Source organism: Sus scrofa, chromosome 6, assembly GCF_000003025.6.
Source record: "Sus scrofa isolate TJ Tabasco breed Duroc chromosome 6, Sscrofa11.1, whole genome shotgun sequence".
NCBI lineage: Eukaryota > Metazoa > Chordata > Mammalia > Artiodactyla > Suidae > Sus > Sus scrofa.
Genome location: NC_010448.4, coordinates 68,933,110 through 68,953,249, shown reverse-complemented (window position 1 = coordinate 68,953,249; position 20,140 = coordinate 68,933,110). Strand labels below are relative to the sequence as shown.

At 56.5% G+C, this 20,140-nt stretch overlaps 1 protein-coding gene across 1 annotated transcript; it reads right to left on the bottom strand.

Annotated features, from left to right (window-relative positions):
• Positions 2,716-19,332, bottom strand: SLC45A1 (solute carrier family 45 member 1). The gene is made up of 9 exons (XM_021095276.1): positions 19,181-19,332; positions 13,857-14,277; positions 13,194-13,286; positions 12,495-12,719; positions 9,656-10,395; positions 6,699-6,852; positions 5,085-5,261; positions 3,506-3,711; positions 2,716-3,109 (listed from the first exon to the last, which is right to left on the bottom strand). Exons 1-9 carry the CDS (start codon positions 19,289-19,291, stop codon positions 2,843-2,845), a joined length of 2,394 nt encoding a protein of 797 aa, XP_020950935.1. The 5' UTR covers positions 19,292-19,332; the 3' UTR covers positions 2,716-2,842.

Below are 20,140 nucleotides of genomic sequence, written 5' to 3'. Positions count from 1 at the left end.
CTCCAGGTGGTGCCCACTCAGGGTCAGGCCTCCCCCGGGGCTCACCACCCCTACACCCGCTGGGTTATCCGGCCTCCATTGTCAGCCCTGGGGGGCCTCGTTATCCAGATGTCCTCTCTCTGTGTCCTCCCTGGGTTCCCAGCTGCCCCAGCGAGCATCTTCGTAATTGTCTCCTGGCGTGACAGGGGGCCGAGCTGCGGAAGCTGCCTCTGCAGCCCCCTGACCTGGCTCTGTGCCCTCGTGGACACCCGCTCCCCCACCCCGGACCCTCGGTAGCCAACCAGGCTCTGGCCTTGGCAGGCACCTACCATGCAGAGGGGTCCCTGGTGTGAATGTGCTGCTGGGAAGCAGGCACGGATGAGCAGGTGGAGGGGGTCTCGCCCGGTTGGGGAGCTGGACCGGCCGCTGTGGCTCCTGGAAGGACCCCTCCCTCCCCCTCTAGTTTCTCCTAGTCCTCCCCCCACAGCTGTGGCTCCTCCAGGATCTCACAGCCCCTCTGGCTCCAGTCCTGCTTCCCACTATTCATAGAGGTTTGGGCGAGGAGGGGGCGTCTGCTTTACAGTGACCTCTGGTGAACCCCGAGGGTGTGGACAGCCAGCCTGGTCAATGGGATTAAAGATATAGCACTTGAAGTCACTCCTTGGAAGCCCCTCCTTGGTCCAGAGACGATTCCCGAGGCCAGAAGACCATTTAAGGGCTGGTTTCTTCTGCATCCCTGACCCCTGCTTGTCACTCCCAGGTCCCCTCCGCCTCACTGCACGGGGCACTGCAGGTCCTGCCTCAGAACAGATGTGAAACTCTGTCGCCACACCCGCTCCTCGACACCAGGTGGCAGTATCTACAAAGCCCAGGGGCCACCCCCTCTGGGTTCGCCAGCCTCTCAGGGAGGCAGAAAAGAGTCCAGGTCCCTCAGCCCCAACCCCACCCTCGGCCATGATGATACAGGGGAGAGGCGTGTGGGTACCACAAGTATTTTGTAGAAGAACTGGCGTTTCCTGGGGGCAGGGAGCCAGGCGGGTGGGGGCGGTGAAGGGGGAAGGGTTTGGGGAGCAGGACAAAGGGAACAGATCCCAGCTGCAGCAGGGGCCCCGGGGGCTGCGGTGGGCACGGCCCAGGCGTGGGTGTGACAGTGACCAAGGACTGTCTTTCTCGAGGTGGCTGGTACACAGTAGGCGCTTGGTAAACATTCACTGCGTGGGGAGGGGACTCACGGGGCTTTCTCAGTGGCCTGGGGGGAGCCACAGGCGAGGTGAGAAGGCGGTGGCCCAGGTGGGGAGGTGGCCATGTCTCCCGTACGGGCGCCCTCTCAGGGCAGGATGGCAGGACACATTAGCTGCCCTTAAACCAGACTATGCTCAGAGGCTGGTGGGGAGCCCTGGACCCCCGTCGCTTGTTCGAGACTTGTGGTCAGTGGGTCCTGTATGTCCTCCCAGCATAGGGAGCATGCGGTGAGGGTACGACGGTGACAGGTCGTGTCCCTCCCCTCTGTGCACAGTGGGCACTCCCAGCACGGGGAGGGCCCACCTGCTGCTCCAGGTGGGGGCCCTGCCTCTCATGGCGTCGAGTGATGGAAGGTGCCAAGACACCCATGGCAAAGGGTCCTGACACCCACGAGCAGTCGGAGATTCATCCAGACCCATAAATGGGCACTGGAAGATGGTGGGCACAGGTGGGTGGGTCAAGTCCAAAGGCAGGATGCATGTTCTCCAGGGGCACTGGCTCTACTTTCTGGAGGTCCCCCCTCACCAGGCATTTCACAGTCTGGGCACGTGCTCCCTTGAACACACCAACCCCGTTTCCCTAGGCCAGCTCGCTCCCGACCCCATCGCTCCATCCTCCTGCTCACGTTCTTCTGGCGTGTCATTCTCAGGCCTAGAAATCAGTGTATTATCTGTCTCTCCTCTCACATCAGCTCCATGAGAGTGGAGACTTGTTGCTCCTCAGCATCAGGCTGCATCCCCAGCACCTACCACTGCCTCCCACTCCCAGGGTCCTTGACGGGTATATGTAGGGTCGATGTGTGGATGGATGGATGGATGGGTGGATGTGTGGATGGATGGATGGATGGATGGATGTGTGGATGGATGGATGTGTGGATGGATGGATGGAAGGATGGATGTGTGGATGGATGGATGGATGGATGGATGGATGGATGGATGTGTGGATGGATGGATGTGTGGATGGATGGATGGAAGGATGGATGTGTGGATAGATGGATGGATGGATGGATGTGTGGATGGATGGATGGATGGATGGATGTGTGGATGGATGGATGGAAGGGAGAATGAATGAATGAATGAATGAATGAGTGGGCAAATTAATGGGTATGAGGCCTTCTGACCCCAAAGCATTGCATGCTCTACCTCTGGTCTGAGATGCAAGGTGCAGACAAGGCCCTCTCCACCCAGCAGTGTGGAGATTTGGGGCTGGATAATTAATTGTCTGCTGGAGGTGCTGCCCTGTGCACAGCAGGATGCTTACAGCATCACTCAGCAGCAGCACCCACCTGAGTTCTGACAACCAAAAATATCTTCAGACGTTGCCAGATGTCTTCAGGGTTGGGGGGCAGGGGTGGGAGGGGGTGCAAAATGGGTGCTGGTTATGCACATGCGTGTAAATGGTTCCTACAGCCCCATCCCCCAGTCTCCATGGCGTGTGGCCCAGTCTCATGGGGGGGCCTCTCACCTCTCGGAGCCACAACTAGAAACCACAGGCTTTGCTGCCGCTGTTTATTGTTTTGTCACATATTTACATCCCAACAGGAGGCCTGTCCCGCCTGCCCCAGGGCCCTTGGGCATCCGGCTGGCTGGCCTGCCTCTGACCCCTGCCGCGGCTTTGCAACTCAGACGTTCAGCAGGAGGGGCTGGTGCTCCTCAGCGGCCGTGTCGCTGGGCGGGATTTCGTAGACGACAAACAGGGAGGAGTACAAGCAGCCCAGGAAGGACACGAGGCTGGAGAAGTACATCACCCCGTTGGCGCTGCCCACAGCCGACGTCAGGGGCCCCAGGACCAGGGCCACCAGGATCTGGGCCAGGAAGTACTGGCAGCTGAGCAGAGAGATGTCCACTCCCATGCCCCGCCTTGTGCCATCCGCGCTGGACCCTGCGAACTGACCCAGGAGACCCGCATCAGCCGGACCAGCCAAGGGACCCGCGGCCCCCGCCCCACGGGCCCAGGGAGTCCGAGGCTTTCTCACGTTGTCTTCAGACGATGCTAATCCGAACGCGCAGGGCTGCTCCCCCTCCCTCTCCCTTAAAGACACGGGGTGTCTGCTGGCTGTGCCGCCCTCTGCTCCCCGTAGACGGAACCCGCTCCCCCCGCAACCCACGCCCAGCGGGGAGCGATCCGTGCCCCAGAAAAGCCTTGCCTGAACCTCTCGCTGGCCTCTTACCGATTTCTATTGATTAAGGAGGCCAAGAACCCTGGGCGGTGACACCCGGACCCCGCTCAGGTGCGGCCTCTCCCAGAGGCAGGCGGTGCCCTTGCCATGGCACCGGGCGCTCACCTGCCTGCTCTGGTAGTAGTCGCACAGCAGCGAGTAGGGCACCGTGCAGAGGGTGGAGAACAAAATCCCATAGGTGACGCAGAGGGACAGAACCACGTAGAGGTTCCTGGACAGGGTGGCCAGCCCGGTCCCCAGGCCGAAGGCCAGGTAGGCGATGAAGTAGAGCGTGCGGACGCTGAGGTGTTCCTCCAGTTTTTCCAGGATGGCTGTGGGGGCAGGGGGCGAGTGTCACCCCAACCCGTAGCCCCAGGCCTCAGTTTCCCCCGAGGCCGGCAGGCACCTTGCCCTTGACCAGGAGATCCTCAAGGGAGCCCAGGGAGCCGAGGGGGGGCTGCTGGGGCTGTCTGGACTTGGGGTGGCCTGGGCCAGGCCCTCAGGTGCTGCTGCAGGTAAAGGGGTCTATGGGTGGAAAAACCAGAGATGCTCAAGAACGTAGAAGGGGTTTGAGCTAAACCGTGAATTCTTGCCCTGGTCGTAAGGCTTCTGCCCCTCGCCTGACACAAGGACCCCAACAGGTCCCCTGAGGGGCCTGGCCGCTCAGACTCCGCCCAGCACCCGCTTCTGAAGTCAAATGCCCTGGCCCCCCCCTCCCCCCTGCGCCCTGGTGCCACCAGCTGGGGGGAAACCAAATGCCCAGGGGTCTGCTAGAGAGAGCCGAGGAATTCCTTATTACTGCTGTCTCTGGACGTGACCCTGGACAGCGAGCTGGAACTCGCTAACGGGGCAAAAAGCAAAACAGGGGTCCGTGATCCGCATCTCTGAGGACGAGTCCAGCCTCCTGCCTGTTTTCGCAAGAATGGCTTTTTATGTTTTTAAATAGTTAAGACAAACCCAAAGAAGGTGACTGCGCCACGTGAACATCAGGCCAAATCCAAGTCCAGGGGAAGGGCAGTGACGTTTTACTGAAACTCAGCCATGATCATTCATGACGTCTCAGCCGCCACGAGGGCAGCGCCAAGTGGCCCCAGCAGAGACCGTGGCCTGAAAGGCCCGAAGGCTGGACTCCCGGGCCTCCTACAGAAAATGTGGGCTGACCCCTGAGATTGCGTCTGGGGGCTGCTGGCCCCGCAGGCGTTGAGCACAGCGCCCTGGGCCATCCAGGGTCAAACCTCAAGGTCATCTGAGACTGCCCTCCCCCTCCCCCGCCTATCTTGTGTTCTCTACGGTCTCCCCCCCAACACCCCCCGCCCCTCTACTCTCTGCTCTGGACCAGCTGCCCTAGGAAGTGACACGGAAGGACTCAGGGGGCTGGTGCACCGCACAGCCACGCCGGGTCGGGAGGGACCAGGTAGTTCGTTCTGGGGCCCCACTCGGCCCTTGCTGGCAGACCCGACCCTCTCTGGCCTGCAGCTTGCTCAGGTCTGGATACAGACCTCGCCGCCGCACAGGGCAGGGCAGCTGACCCCTGACCCCTGACCCCCGACCCTGACAGGTTGCTGAATAAGAGAGACAAAGAAATCCTGTCTCCCCTCAAAGCGGGAAGCGGCGTGCAGGTGTAAAGACGCCCCCCCCCCACCCCGGAGTGTACCCCAGCCACCTGCAGAACCCCGCCCACCCCCACCCACCCCACCCCCGGCACCTGAGTAGAAGGCAGCGCTGAAGGCGTAGATACACATCCCCCAGCAGCCCATGGCCACGCCGCCGCTGTACTTCTGATAGGCTTCCGACGCGGGCGGGGCCTTCGGGTCCCCCTGAAACACCACCTCGCCCATGAAGTCCGTGTAGAAGAGCAGCATCCCCTCGAAGGAGAGCCACCCTGGGGAGGGAGAAGGGCGGTGACCATGGGGCCGGCGCTGGCACCCCCCCCAGTTCCCCCAGCCAGCGGGCAGTCCCATCCACGCAGCCTAGGAGGGCAGTGGGCTCCAACCTTAAAGAAGGGATGACGTCTAGCTTCCCCGCTGCTAAATCTGGGCAGGTGTCCTACTTTGTTTTTTTCCTTTTTCTTTTCAGGGCCGCACTCGCGGCCTAAGGGAGCTCCCAGGCTGGGGGGTCAACTTGGAGCTGCAGCTGCCGGCCTGCACCGCAGGCACAGCCACGCCATGCACCACGAGGGAGCTTCCTAAACAGCCTCATGTTAGCAGCAGCAAAACATTTCACAATGTGATTCTCCCTCCTCCCACTGCTGGACGCCTACACCTGTCCCCAACCCAGTCGTGGGTTATTGCTGCTGTGAGAATGCCATGTCGCGGGAAGGAACAACCAATGTCTATATGTGTGTGTGTGTGTTGCACAGGCCATGGAATGCAGCAGCCGGATGAGGATCTCCGTTCCCAGACCAGGGTTTGAACCCAGGCCGCAGGGGTCAAAGCTTGGCGTCCTAACCACTAGGCCACCAGAGCACTCTCTCACACATGTATTCTTTTCCTTATTTGGGCCGTGCTTGTGGCATGTGGAAGTTCCTGGGCCAGGGAGCGAACCCAAGCCACATCAGTGATAGGGCCAGATCCTCAACTGCTAGGCCACCAGGGAACTCCCTCGCACATGTATTCCTGCTAAAACCTCTGACTGGGTCCTTGCAAAGAATACCAAACAGAATGACTGAGATAAAAGCAATGGACATTTTCAAGCTTCTTGCCAGTTGCCAAACTGCCTTCGGGAAAGGCATTCTGACTTCCGTACCGCAGTGTCTGAGAGCCCCAGACTGTCTCAGATTCCTCATCATCCTCAGATATTCAACCACCCACCAGGGAAGTGATACCAATGGGGATGGGATGCAGGTTGGGGCCCCTCAGGAGTCACCGGAAGCAAAGCCATGAACCTGAGCTCAGCCCGGGATACCGGTGTGCACGTCTGCGTGTTTCCATCTCAGCTCTGAGACTGAGGCTCAGCAGGGCCCGAAGTGCTTGAAGACACAGGGCCCACCGTGGAAAAGTGACGCCCCTCGACCGTGAGCTGCCTGAAGAGCTTTTGGTCCTGAGGGTCTGGGCTCCATGGAGACCCAGGTGTCTGGCCCTGGGGACAGGCTGCTCTTGGGAACACCTGTTTAACTCGGGCTCTTCCTGGAGAAAAGCCCCTCGCGCCCCCCACGTCCTGCCCCTGCTGGTGTCTGGGGAGCCTGGGTGGATGGGCGAGGCCTCCTGGGACGGGAGGCTCAGGGCACCCCCCAGGCCTGGGTCAGAGCCCCGCCCCTCAGGCAGGGCCACCCCAGTGGGCATGACCCGCACGCGGCAGCAGGGGAGGGGGGGCGGCTCACCCAGGAAGTGGTTGACGCAGAGGTGGCGCAGGGCCCGGGGCATGTTCCAGATGGTGAAGCAGAGGCGCCTCATGGACAGAGGCTGCCCCGACGGCTCACTGGAGCCAGTCAGCTCGCTCTCGTATTTCACGCCGTTCAGTAAGATGTTCGCCACCTGGAAGGAAGGCCCCCAGAGTCCCTTGTCAGAGCGTTGAGCCCTGGACACCCCATGGAAGTGGAGCTTTGCCGTCGATGAGAAAGTGGATCAGAAACATAAGCCCGGTGGCTGCAAGGGGTGGCTCTCCCTGGACGGGGACCCAGCACCAGCACCACCGGCTCAGACAGACAGCATGAGGGCGGCTCTTCAGAGGTGGGTGCAGCTGAGAACAGAATTTCCCTTCCAGGTACCTGCCTTTCGGCCACAGGGAGTAACTGAATACTTTACAAAGGTGAATAAATGTGGGAGATGTCAGTTGCAATCCAGCTCTCATGGAGTCCTGTCTTGGCCATATGACAGAGAACGAAGGAAGCTGATTCCAAGGTGACTGGGGATCTGTTCAAAGTTCTCTCTGAAACAGGTGGACTCCTACCCACACACGGGGGTCGCCAAGGGAGTACATGCAGGCTGCCCCAAGTCACCAGCACCAAGCCAGGAGCCAGCGGGGCTCAGGGGAAATGCTGCCTTGCTCTCCCTGGCGTATTGGCCTCACCCCACCGTCCCCCCGCCTGGGCTGGGGGCGCAGACACCAGCCAGGTGAACTAGTCGCTTTGGAACTAGTTGCTAGATGTCTCAAGAGAATCGAAGGTACTTCGCTCTGGCTCCACGCCGGAGCTGATGCTGGGTCAGAACCTGGACATCGGGGGTGGGGGGGAAGATATTAAAATGAGGTCAATGGCCCATGATGCTGGTTCCCAGGCCAGCCGGGACACCTATGTCCCCCTGAGCCTGGATGTGTTTATATTTCGCTTGTGATTTTTTTTTTTTTGGCCACACCCACAGCATGAGGAAGTTCCTGGGCCAGGGACTGAACCTGTGCCACAGCAGTGACCACACCGGATCTTTAACCCACTGAGCCGCCAGGGAACTCCTAGCTCATGGTTTTTACTTTCCTCCGAGAACTGTTGAGAATGGAAAGTTTACAAAGGATTCAAAAGAGATGTTCCACTGTAATTTAAGAACTGTATCCAGAGGCCAGCTGGAATTTGGGGAAGAGGATAGGATGACCCCTGTATTGATGGAAGGCCTGCTAAGCTGCCCTGCTGTCACCAAGAAGGGGCGTGGCCATGCCCTTGACCTGAGCACTTAGAGAAATCCCTTTCCTTGGACAATGGTGGGATTCCTAGCCCTGCAGTGGCGTTTGGTTCTTCAAACCCTTCAGACCTGAGCTCATCAGTGCTGCCCTGGGGGCCTCTGGATACTTGCAGGAGCAGCACCCACCTTGGCAGAGAGCATCCTCCAGGTGGGATGGCATTGAGATGAAGACACCCTAAGGGTGGCTCTAAGACCTACTGGCCACAATGCAAAAAAGGCCCAGTTGTGTTTCAGGGTCGAGCAATGAAGCGAACATGAGCAGCCAGCTCCCAAAGTCTCCGGATGGCCTCCCACGAAACCAGGTGGTCTTCCAGGCCTGGAGGGGACGCCTGGCTGAGGGCCAGGTGAGCACGTGGTGTCCACGTCCAAGGGGCATGTCCAGGTGACCTGCCCCCAGAACTGCCTCCCTGGGGGCTGTGCGAGCTGAACCCAGGTCATGGGATTCCTGCTCAGGAAGTTCCCCTGGACGTCCCTGAGGGCCAGGGGTGGGGAGGTGGGGGGGGTGGGCACAGAGCTCTTACGTCTACTTTAAAAATTTTTTAATTTATGTATTACTTTGTCTTTTTAGGGCCGCACCCACGGCATATGGAGGTCTATGGGGGTCTAATCGGAGCTATAGTTGCCGGCCTACACCACAGCCACAGCAACGTGGGATCCAAGCCATGTCTGCGACCTACACCACAGATCACGGCCAGGCCGGATCCTTAACCCCCTGAGCGAGGCCAGGGATTGAACCTGCAACCTCACAGTTCTTGGATTCGTTTCTGCTGTGCCATGATGGGAACCCCCCCTTGTGTCTAATTCAAACAAGAGAGTAACTTTCTTTCATGTAAAGTCACCTCTTCAAGATCACAGACTCTGAAAGCTGCTACAGCCCCACACAGACCACCTTCCAGAAGGTTCTCTGCCTTCCCAGAACACGCCAGTGCCCTTTCAGATCCAGAGTCACTTGGGTTGGTTGAGGCTGCCCACCTGGAGGGGTGGGGGGGAGTCTGGAAACATCCACTGGGGCTGACGCTTTGCTTCCGTCCTACAGGAAGACTTAGCTTCGTTGGCCCTGGATGCACCCAGCCCACATGGGCCGTGGACATAGCCAAGAAAAGACGAGAGGTGACCCAAATACACATGGGGCTGTGACAAACTCACTACAGGCACATTCCAGCCCGAGTTGCCTCTGGACCAATGTAAGGGTTAAAAAGAGCCTCCCTGTGGAGTTCCTGTCGTGGCTCAGTGGTTAACGAACCCATCTAGCATCCACGAGGGCACAGGTTTGAGCCCTGGCCTCGCTCAGTGGGTTAAGGATCCAGTATTGCCATGAGCTGTAGTGTAGGTCACAGATGCGACAAGGATCTGGCGTGGCTGTGGCTGTGGTCTAGGCCGGCAGCTGTAGCTCCAATTCGACCCCTAGCCTGGGAACTTCCATATGCCACAGGTGCAGTCCCCAAAAGCCAAAAATAAATAAATAAATAAATAAATAAATAAATAAATAAATAAATAAAAGCAGCATCTGCAGGGTGACGCTGGGCCCAGGAACCCTGCACCCACCCCTCCGTGACCATGTCCCTGAGCCAAGGCCGTTCCCACCCATACGCCTGGATGGGCTGGGAAGTTCCCTCCACGTAGTCTCACTGACCCTTGCTCCCCGCTCCCCCGTAGATGCTTTTACCTGTTGACTGAAGGTCACGTTTCTCCGCCTGCTGGTGTCAGAGCCACCGCCCCCGGCCGCATCTGGGAGGGCCAGGGTCTGGGGTCTCTTCAGGATCCCAGCTGAGCGCGGCTTGGAGGTGTCCAGCGAGCCCACCTGCAGCACATCTCCGTTGGGGCCGGTGGCCAGGGCAGCATCTCGTCTGTCCCCGAGGCCGCGGTCCTGGCGGTAGAAGCCGTCGGGGGCCCGGGGGAAGCTGACGCTGATGCCCGGCCGAGGCACGCTGCCCGGGATGGCCAGGTAGCCGTCGGGGCCGCCTGTGAAGCAGTCGATGAGGACGCTGTCGATGTTGGACGTGGCGAAGGACGAGGCGAACTCGCTGAGGCCCGTCAGGGAGTTGTCTCTGCTGATGAAGCTGCCGTACTTGGGCGTCAGGGGGCTGAGTGGGGAGATGGGGCTGGAGAAGCTGGCGTACAGGCTGCTGGCCGTCTGGCCGGGGACTGGCTGGCCGGCGCCCTCCTCACACAGGACGGGTGGGGAGGGAGGCAGCGGGAGGCTGGGGCTCTTCATGACCGTCCTCTTCTCGCCTGGGGGCCGCAGCGGTCGCTCGGGGATGCTGACCAGGGTCAGGACGGTGGTGATGCTGAGGGTGACGGCCGTGAAGATGTAGATGACGCGCAGCTGCCCACCCAGGGCTCTCCCGAAGCTGGTTTTATCCCAGTGGATGCCCCCGACCACATAGCCGAACCCTCCTCCGAGACCTTGGGGAGAGAAGCGGGGCTCAGATTCCCTCGTGGGCGGGGAAGGAAGGCCCGGTGTTCCCTTCCCTCCTTCCTTCTTTTCTTTTCTTTTCTTTTCTTTTTTTCTGGCCACACCTGTGGCATGCAGAAGTTCCCAGGCCAGGGATCAAACCCACACTGCGACAGAACAGTGACCATACCAGATCCTTAACCTGCTGAGCCACCAGGGAACTCCAAAGGGTTCCCTTTCTGACTCAACTTGCAAAATCCACTCCAAGGACCCAGATGTATTATCTGTTCCCCCCTACACCCCAACAAAAAGGAGAAGAGGATGGGATTCCCAGGGGGTCCCTGGGGGACCCCCATCCCCTGACCTCAAGGGCTGCCTGCCAGAGCACAAGGACCACCTACCCACATTTGGTCCCCTTCTTTGCACAGCGTTTTAGGGTCCAAAAGTGAGGGCAGACCTTGGGTCCCCTCCCCCTTCCAGCCCGCCCCTCCCCCAGCTTCAGTGCCATTGGGACACGGAGGCCTGGTGCCCAGCACATAGACCACTGCACATGTGCACGCTGGAATTCGCTTGGCTGCCCCCATCTGTGCACCTGGCGACATCATCCTCAGGCATGGCCACCATTAAGAAAGTCACCCCTGACATTCCCGTCATGACTCAGAAGAAACGAATCTGACTGGTATCTGTGAGGAACTAGGTTCGATCCCTGGCCTCGCTCAACAGGTTAAGGACCCGGCGGTGCCATGAACTGTGGTTTAAGTTGCAGATGTGGCTCAGATCTGGCATTGCTGTGGCTCTGGCATAGGCCAATGGCTACAGCTCCGATTTGACCCCTAGCCAGGACCCTCCATATGCCTCAGGTGCAGCCCTAAAAAGACAAAAAGACAAAAAGAAAGTCACCCCTAATGGGTCATCAGGAAAAGGATCAAAATTTGAATCATGAAGCGCTGTTTCTTCTGGAATGCATAGAGCTCTCATAAAGGCCCAAAGAAAAAACATCATAAGCTAAATCATTCTAAGCTGGGGTCTATCTGCAGAAGGTAAAATCTAATTCCGGAGCTCCTGCTGTGGCGCAACAGGAGCTGCAGCGTCTCCACAGCTCCAGTTCCATCCCTGGCCTGGGACAGTGGGTTAAGGCCGTGTTGCTGCAGCTGCAACTCGAATCTGATCCCTGGCTGGGGAACGCCATATGCCACCAGGTGGCCAACAAACAAAACAAAACCAAGTCTTTCTTCCCACCCCTAAACTCATATGGAGGCTCCCTAGGCCCACATCCATACAGGAGTGTAGAGAGAGGGACAGACACAGTATCTTCTAGAAGACTTGGAGAGGCCAAGCAGCATGCCCACAGTCCCGCCATGCACAGGAGGAAAAGCCCAAAAGCAAGTCAGGCTTTCAGCTCCCGGAGACCACGCTTCTAACTGCTGGGCCATGATGTGCAGGCCTTGCCCACGGCGTCTGAAATCCTTCTCTTGATTTTTAGAAATCTTTTCCATCGCTATTTCATTTTATGTATTTATTTATTTGCTTTTTAGGGCCTCCCCGCGGTATATGGAGGTTCCCAGGCTAGGGGTCCCATCGGAGCTACAGCTTGTATACATATATACACGCATATATCTATACATCTGTATGTAAAATTGAATCTCTCTCTCTCTCTCTCTCTTTTTTGGCGTTCTCAGGGCCACACCCACGGCATAAGGCAGTTCCCAGGCTAGGGGTCTAATTGGAGCTGTAATACACCAGCGTCTGCCACAGCCACAGCCACATGGGATCCTACACCGCAGCTGGATCCTTAACCCGCTGAGCAAGGCCAGGGATCGAACCCGCCACCTCATGGTTCCTAGTCGGATGCGTTAGCCACTGAGCCACGACAGGAACTCCAAAAACGGAATCACTTGTCTGTGCACCTGAAACGAACACAGCACTGCAAATCAACTCCACTTCCATAAAAAAGAAGAAAGAGAGATGAAAAATGCATGGTAGCTGCGACGTTGTTGCTGTTGGAGACGCGTGCGCTCCAGCACAGCGGCGGTGGCGGCGGCTGCGGCGGCGGCGGCGGCGCTCACCCACGTGGTCCGGGGATCCCACCCCCTCGGGCGGGGGGCCTTACCTGCCAGGAGGGCGTGGATGTTCAGGCCACGGTCCTGGTCGGCCGGGCTGCACACGTCCATCATGTAGGCGTGGCTGGGGTTATCGGCCGAGTCGGCGCTGAAGTCCATGAGCACCACGCCGCACACGGTGAGCAGGATGCCCCACTTGTGGTCGCTGGCCGTGTCGGCCAGCGCCACGCCGAGGTCCCTGCCGTTGAGCAAGAGCGAGAGGCCCAGCAGCGCCCCTGCGGACGGAGGACAAAGTCACCCGGGGGGAACTCGCAGACCCGCCAGCCCCGGCGGCCCCCCCCCCCCCCCCCCCCCGCTTCAGGCCAGACCCTTGAGGGGGCCAAGAATTGCTTTTAAGCAAACCTCAAGCAGAGCGCATTGGAAAAGCCACCTGCGGACTCACCATTTATACATATATATATTTTTTCTTTTTCTTTTTGCGCTTGGATCAGGATGTTTATGTTATCAAGCAGAAAGGGAATGACATAGACTTTATGAACCTGCTTTTTTAAAGAAATGATCCAACTGAGGTATGTGTCTAGTTAACTCGGGCCCAGTAAACAGTGCACGCCCTGCCACCACGCCAGTGAAATTATCTGGATCATTGCTTTGGTCAACACTCTTTTAGATTTTTCCTAAGAGGAAGCAGTTGGGGCTTTTTTTTTTTTTTTTTTTTTTTTCCATTTTATTTCAATTCCAAAACAACAGACCTATGGCCAGGACAAGAATGAAAGGGCGTCTCCTTCCAAACCTTGAGGTACATCGGTCACTCCAAGCACCCAACAGTGGCTGCAGCAGGAATCCTGGAAGAGAGCAGGCCAGCAGTCACTGCTGGGGTCCCCACGGCACCTGGGTGCCAACACTGAGACAGCCTCATCAGATCCCTGAAATACCTGGGCTCCAATGTCCCCTGTGCCTCAAAAGAATCAGATGATGAAACTCAGACGCAGCCACAAACAAAAGGTAAACACCCTCTGGGAACCTCTCAGCTGCTTCTCCAGTTTCTGCTTAGGCCCCTCCAAGGCATGAAGCAGCCATGACGTGTGTGGGAATCCAAGGACGTCCAGGACCGCCCAGACCCAAACCATGCCCGGCTGTGCTGCCTGGCTCCTCCGATGACAGCCTGGTGCAGGAGGGTGGACTCCTTGGGGTCTGCGGAGTGCCTGCCATCTGGTCCAGTTTAGATAAAGTCCCTTAAAACCCAGAGTCTGACTGGCTGCACCTGTGTGTGCCCCATACCCCCTACTAAGGAGATGGCTTAACTCCAGCGTCCCCCTTATCCCCTGGGGACCCTCAAGCTGCCTCCACTGAGGCTTCTGGAAGCTTCTGGGGAGGTCTCCGGAGCCATGACCACGGGGCTGGGCGGGGCTCACCAAGGATGGGGCTGATGAACCACACCAGGCTGTAGAGCTGGTCGGGGAGGCCCATCTGCAGCAGCACTGGGGTCACGTAGGCCGTCTCCATGGCGTAGCTGAACTCGATCCCGAAGAGGATGCAGCCGTTGAACAGCAGCTCCCGGAAGGACCTCTGGGGGTGCAGGTCCCCGAAGTCCACCAGCTCGATCGGACACGGGGTGTTGGGTGGCGGGGGCGGCGAGGGCCGGATGCACTTCCTCCTCTTGGGGTGCCGTTTGAAGTTGTTGGCCCGGTGGCTGATGTGCTGCGTCACGGACCCCGAGTAGCCAGCGATCGGAGGCCTCCAGAAGTCCTGGGGGGCCAAGGCGGGGAAGAGGGCCTCTCCCGGAGGGGCGCTGCTCGCCGGGGGGATCATCGTAGGGGGGGCCGGTGGGTGCTCCTGCGGGGAAAGCCCGTTCAGGGGCAGCAGTCACCCGCCGGGCCTCCACAGAGAGCTTCTTTGCCCAGGTGGCTCTGCCCCGCCATCCCCCGTGGCTAGGCTTCCCCCTGCCCATGCGGGAGGCTGAGTCAGGCGGGACCCTGAGCGCGGACACGCCCCCAACAGGTGGAGCCTGCTGTGTGGATGGGGTTCCTGGGCCTCATTTTCATATCAGAGCAGCGCACCCCAGAGACCAGAGCTGGGGAGGGGACCTGTTCCTTCAAGTCCTCAGACAGCTCCTCCAGGAGGATCCAGCAAAGAACCACAAGGAGTGGGAGCCACCAGGAGCCCCTGTGGCTGCCCTCAGGCTCCAGAGGACCCTGGGCTATTTTCGGACTTTGCCCTTCCCTGCAGTTCCAGGGGGAGCAGGGGGCAGGGGTGGAGATGGGGGGGGAGGATGGGCATGAGACAGGACCCACCTGCAGGCATCCTGAGCATGTGGCTAAGGAAGAGCCCTTCCTTCTTGGTGGAAGAATCACAGCGGTCACCCCCCTCCCCACCCTCAACCCAGGGATCAGAGCCTAAAAGCAGCTGAATGAGTTTAACTCAAGTCCTTTTCTTTTTTTAGGGCTGTACCTGCAGCATATGGAGGTTTCCAGGCTAAGGGTCAAATTGGAGCTGCAGCTGCCAGCCTACACCACAGCCACAGCAACACCAGATCTGAGCCGCATCTGCGAGCTACACCACAGCTCACAGCAACACTGGATCCTTAACCTGCTGAGTGGGGCCAGGAGTCGAACCCGAGTCCTCATGGATATGGGTTGGTTTCGTTACCGCTGAGTCACAACGGAAACCTCCAAGAACACCTCTTATTTACCAAGATGGACAGTAGAGGCGTTCTTTCAAAGTTAGTTTTTTTTTTTTGTTTTTTTTTTGTCTTTTTGCCATTTCTTGGGCCGCTCTTGCGGCACATAGAGGTTCCCAGCCTAGGGGTCCAATCGGAGCTGTAGCCGCCAGCCTATGCCAGAGCCACAGCAATGCAGGATCCGAGCCGAGTCTGCAACCTACACTACAGCTCATGGCAACGCCGGATCGTTAACCCACTGAGCAAGGGCAGGGACCGAACCTGCAACCTCATGGTTCCTAGTCGATTCGTTAACCACTGCACCACGACAGGAACTCCCTCAAAGTTGTTTTTAAGCTTTAGAAATGAGGCTCTTATTTCTTTCTTTCTTTCTTTTTTTTTTTTGCCATTTCTTGGGCTGCTCCTGCGGCATATGGGAGGTTCCCAGGCTAGGGGTCGAATCGGAGCTGTAGCCGCCAGCCTACGCCAGAGCCACAGCAATGCGGGATCCGAGCCGCGTCTGCAACCTACACCACAGCTCACAGCAAGCCGGATCATTCACCCACTGAGCAAGGACAGGGATCGAACCCGCAACCTCACGGTTCCTAGTCGGATTCGTTAACCACTGCACCACGACGGGAACTCCGCTGCCTTTTTTTTGAGGCTCTTATTTCTAACATTAACTTACCATACCACCCTCCAGCACACTATTGTTAGCTGCTAACGGGATGAATCACTCTGAAATCCCTCATCACTCCAGAGCTGTGCCCCAGACGCCCCCCAACCCTACCCACTCAGGGATTGTCTTCCTTCTCTTCAGAAGACAGGAGTGGTAGAAATGATTTGCTCCGAGACATCCCAGCAGGAATCAGAACATTGTGTTAACCCTCAACTCTCCATCCAATCGTCCATCCATCCATCCGTTCATTCATCCATCTTCCTTCCCCTTCATCCACCCACCTGCCCACATCCTTTTATCCCTCTGTCCATCTACATAACCACCCACCCATTCTCTAACCTACCCATCCATTCTCCCAAATATCTATCCACACATCCTCCCACCCATCCACACATCCATCCATCCATCCACACATCCATCCCTCTATCCACACATCCATCCATCCATCCATCCACACATCCATTCATCCACACAAACACCCATCCACACATCCATCCATCCATCCCTCAAACTGCTCATCCACATCAGCTTTTCCATCTGTCCATCTATATAGCCACACATCCATCTTCTAATCCAGCCATCTCCATTTTCCCAACTATCCATCCATCCACTCACCCATCTAACCACCCATCCTCCTATTTGGCTGAATACTGATACCAAGACACTAAATTTATAGAGGTAAAAGAAAGACATAGTTCTTGCCCTTGACCTAGGTCAAAGAGTGGAGGAAAGGCATTCTAGGCAGTGGGAATCACCCATGTGAAGGGGCTCTGTGCAGCAGCTGGGCACAGTAACAGGGAGAGATGAACCCATCAGGAAGGGATCAGCTGATCAAGAAGACCTGGGAAGAGATGGATTTCATACCAAGATGACAGGGATTCACAACAGCAGAGAATCAGTCTGCTCTCACGTCTCTAAAGTCTCTATGGCTTCAGAAAAATTCCATCTCACCTCTAACACAAGAGCAGGTGTACCCAAGAACCATGTAGGCAAGTAACACTTCATTAAAAACATAATTCATTTATGAAGTCAAGATTTAAAAGCTCAACATCTTTTGCTACTCAAAGCTCTCACTCAGGCCCTTGTATGTAGAAAAGACCCCAGAAAAATGGACTGGTCTGGCTTTCAAAAACCCAGGTGGTTGTTGGCAGTCCCTGGCATTTCATCCATTAAATCACAGAAACAGAGAACCGGCTGGCAGGCCGCATAAGACTGTCTCCTTAGAAGTCCGAAGGCAGACCTTAGCACAGGTGTGTCGGAGAGCTTGGCCTGACTCCACCTGTCTGCTCCCAGCCCCACACCAGCCTCCGTGGCACCGCCTCCCTGCCTCTCTGCCTGCCCCTCCAGGCACACGACACCCCTCTTTCCTATTGGCATTTTATCCCCTAAAGCGAACTTAAGTGCAAACACATTAGAAACCTTCCCCTTCATTTTGGGATGAAAAACCATGGGCCCACTTTGGAAGAATTTCAGCCGTATAGATGGGTAGAAATGTGAAAAATCCAGCATGGTAAAATTTTAATTATAGTAGCTCAGTGGTGGCTATGTGGGGGATTGCTGCAAAATTCTTCCATGTTTTCCATTTTTTTAAAACCAAAATCAGATGTTATGTAAAATAAAAACGACTTTCAGAAACTCCCACCCCCCAATTTCAGCCTTAAACAGCCTAGGGTGCGCTATGACGGTTTCGCCATGGCCTGCCCACCCCTTCTGGCTTTGGAACACAGCCCGCAGCCTGTCCCAGCAAAAGCAAGACCCTCGCATTTCCGTCCTACACGTCCCTCTCCCACATCTAAACCAGAATTAAACCTCAGCTTGAGGAAAATCTTCGCTAAGGGTCCACCTTCAAGTTTGGGGATCTGTATTTTACCAGTCTCCTTAAAAAATACATATATGAAAAGCTGTCCTTGAAAGTTTGTTCCAAGAATTGTTTAAAGTTCAGTGGGGAATGTTATAAGAAATGAAAGTAAGATTTAAAATAATAAAATAGGAGTTCCCAACTAGGAACGAAGAGGCTGCAGGTTCGATCCCTGGCCTCACTCAGTGGGTTAAGGATCCGGCGTTGCCGTGAGCTGTGTGTGGTGTGGGTTGCAGACGAGGCTTGGATCTGGCATTGCTGTGGTTGCGGCACCAGCCATAGCTCCAATTAGACCCCTAGGCTGGGAACCTCCATATGCCACAGGCGCAGCCCTAAAAAGCAAAATAATCATGATAATAAAATAGAATTGTAACACATGAACACAAATGTTCACCGATCACAGCTGATCACACTTATTATTATTATTACTCAGCTCCCCCCGAAATACGCATGTATCTCTGGACCCCCCCCGCAAAGGTTATATACACTGGGCACTTCTAGAATCCAGAGGATGTTTTGGGTAATGAATCCCTCAAAAACTGTGTCATGAGATGATTATGTGGCAAATGCTTGATAAAAAAAAATGTCCATGTGGAATGCTTCAAATCACCCCGCTCTGAGCTCAAATCCCACCTTCCCTTCTCTTCTCCATGTGAAACCAGGCTTCCCACCATGGGGGGGTGACACGGAGCCACGGTCCTTCGCCACGCTTCCTTCTACTAATTCTCAAAGTTAATACTTCGAGGACATCTCCCCAGACCAGTAAAAGGCTCTGTGGACTTGAGGGCATAATCAGCTAGTTACTGGATTGTGGCCCACTTCTCATCTGTGGCAGTTTGGTCCCTACCGGACCGCCACCTGATCCCCACAGTCCTAGTGGGACATACACTGAACTTGAGTTTCATCAGCACCTGGTTTGCCTTCCCTGTAAAAGCTGAAAGACACAAACATCATGGGAACCCCAGAAATAATCTGAGAAGTTATTTCTTGCCGCGGCCAGAAGGAACCACATTGCTCTAACCCTTCTCTTTCAACCGCGGCCTCTCAGCCTTGGCAAGAAAGCAGAAATCCTTGCTGCTTATCATCAAAACTTAATCATGGGATGCGGAGGGAGGTTAAACCAGAGCCCCCTGAGCGAGGTTAAACCAGAGCCCCCGGGGAATCCAGAGCCTTCAGCCTCGGGCGGGAGGTGAACCGGAAGCTGATGACACCTGCCCAGGTGACCCGGGAACAGGCCTCCGGCACCAATGAGCACAGCGTAAGCCTGGGGCAAATTTCACAGTTTGCTCTCTTTCCCAGCAAAGGTGAAATAAATCTTTCACCCTCCTGCTACCCTTCTCTGGGCAGGTGGGCTCCACACTCAGGGGACGAGATGGGCGTTCCATTTACAGTTCAATTAATTAGACACCCAAGAAGAACAAAGGTCTCCGTGCCAACCTCTAGTCCCAATCTTGGCACTCTGATTACCCTGGGGCCTAAGCCGCGTCGCTCCCGGCACAAAGCCGGGCAGCTGTGCGGAGGGCGCAGGAGAAAATGGAGGTACCTGTGGTTCGAGCCAGGAGGCATCCCTTTCCGAGGCCGGGCTCCCGCCTGCCCTGTGCTCAGCTTGGGTCCCTGCCCGGCAGCCCCCGGCCCGCCGCTGCTGCTGCAGCATCACCCCGCGGGGCGGGGCCGTGACGTCACGGCTGCATCCTCGCCGCCCCGCGGCCGGTACCCGCAGAGCATCCTTAAAGCGGCACGACCCCGCCGCCCCGCTGCGGAGGCTCTGGGCGGAGGCGCTGGACCCCGCGCTGGGCCCCCACTCCTTGCCAGCGGTTCATTCTCCTGACGTTTAAAGGCCGGCAGTGTCTGCAATGAAAGCACCAAGTACAGGCCTGCTTAGACTTCCATGGGTTGAGGTATTCTTGCCTTGGTGGGCCTCTTTCTCCATTAAAAAAAATCAATAAAATTTTATTTTAGGGCTGTGTTGGTTTAAAGACAAGTGTATTAATACTGCATAGTAAAACATTTCCCTTGGCCCAGGGCTTTCCTTTTTTTTTTCTTCTGATTTTATTATTTTATTTTATTATTTTATTTTATTTTGCTTTTTAGGGCTGACCCATGGCACATGGAGGTTCCCAGCCTAGGGGTCTAATTGAAGCTACAGCCACCAGCCTATGCCACAGCCACAGCAACGCCAGGTCCAAACCACATCTGCAACCTACACCACAGCTCACAGCAATGCTGGGTCCTTAACCCACTGACTGAGGCCAGGGATCTAACCCGCAACCTCATGGTTCCTAGTTGGAATAATTTCCGCTGCTCCATGATGGGAACTCCCTCCTGATTTTAAAAGAAATGAACCCATTTTAGTGGATCCCTAAAAGCATTGTGTGTTCTGGACACTGCAACTGTGCAGAATGGATAAACTGGCCCTGCCTAGAAATATTATACCATATTTACTTATTTCCTTATTTTTTTATTTTTTTTTTTTGGCCACACCAGAGACATGCAGAAGTTCCTG

Excerpts from the sequence above, each read along its gene's own strand:
- SLC45A1 (XM_021095276.1), bottom strand. The coding sequence starts at position 19,291 with ATGCTGCAGCAGCAGCGGCGGGCCGGGGGCTGCCGGGCAGGGACCCAA. Across the intron at positions 10,396-12,494 it reads CATCCACGCCCTCCTGGCAG|GTCTCGGAGGAGGGTTCGGC; the intron begins GTAAGGCCCCCC and ends TCTCTCCCCAAG. Across the intron at positions 6,853-9,655 it reads ACGTGACCTTCAGTCAACAG|GTGGCGAACATCTTACTGAA; the intron begins GTAAAAGCATCT and ends CCTTCCTTCCAG.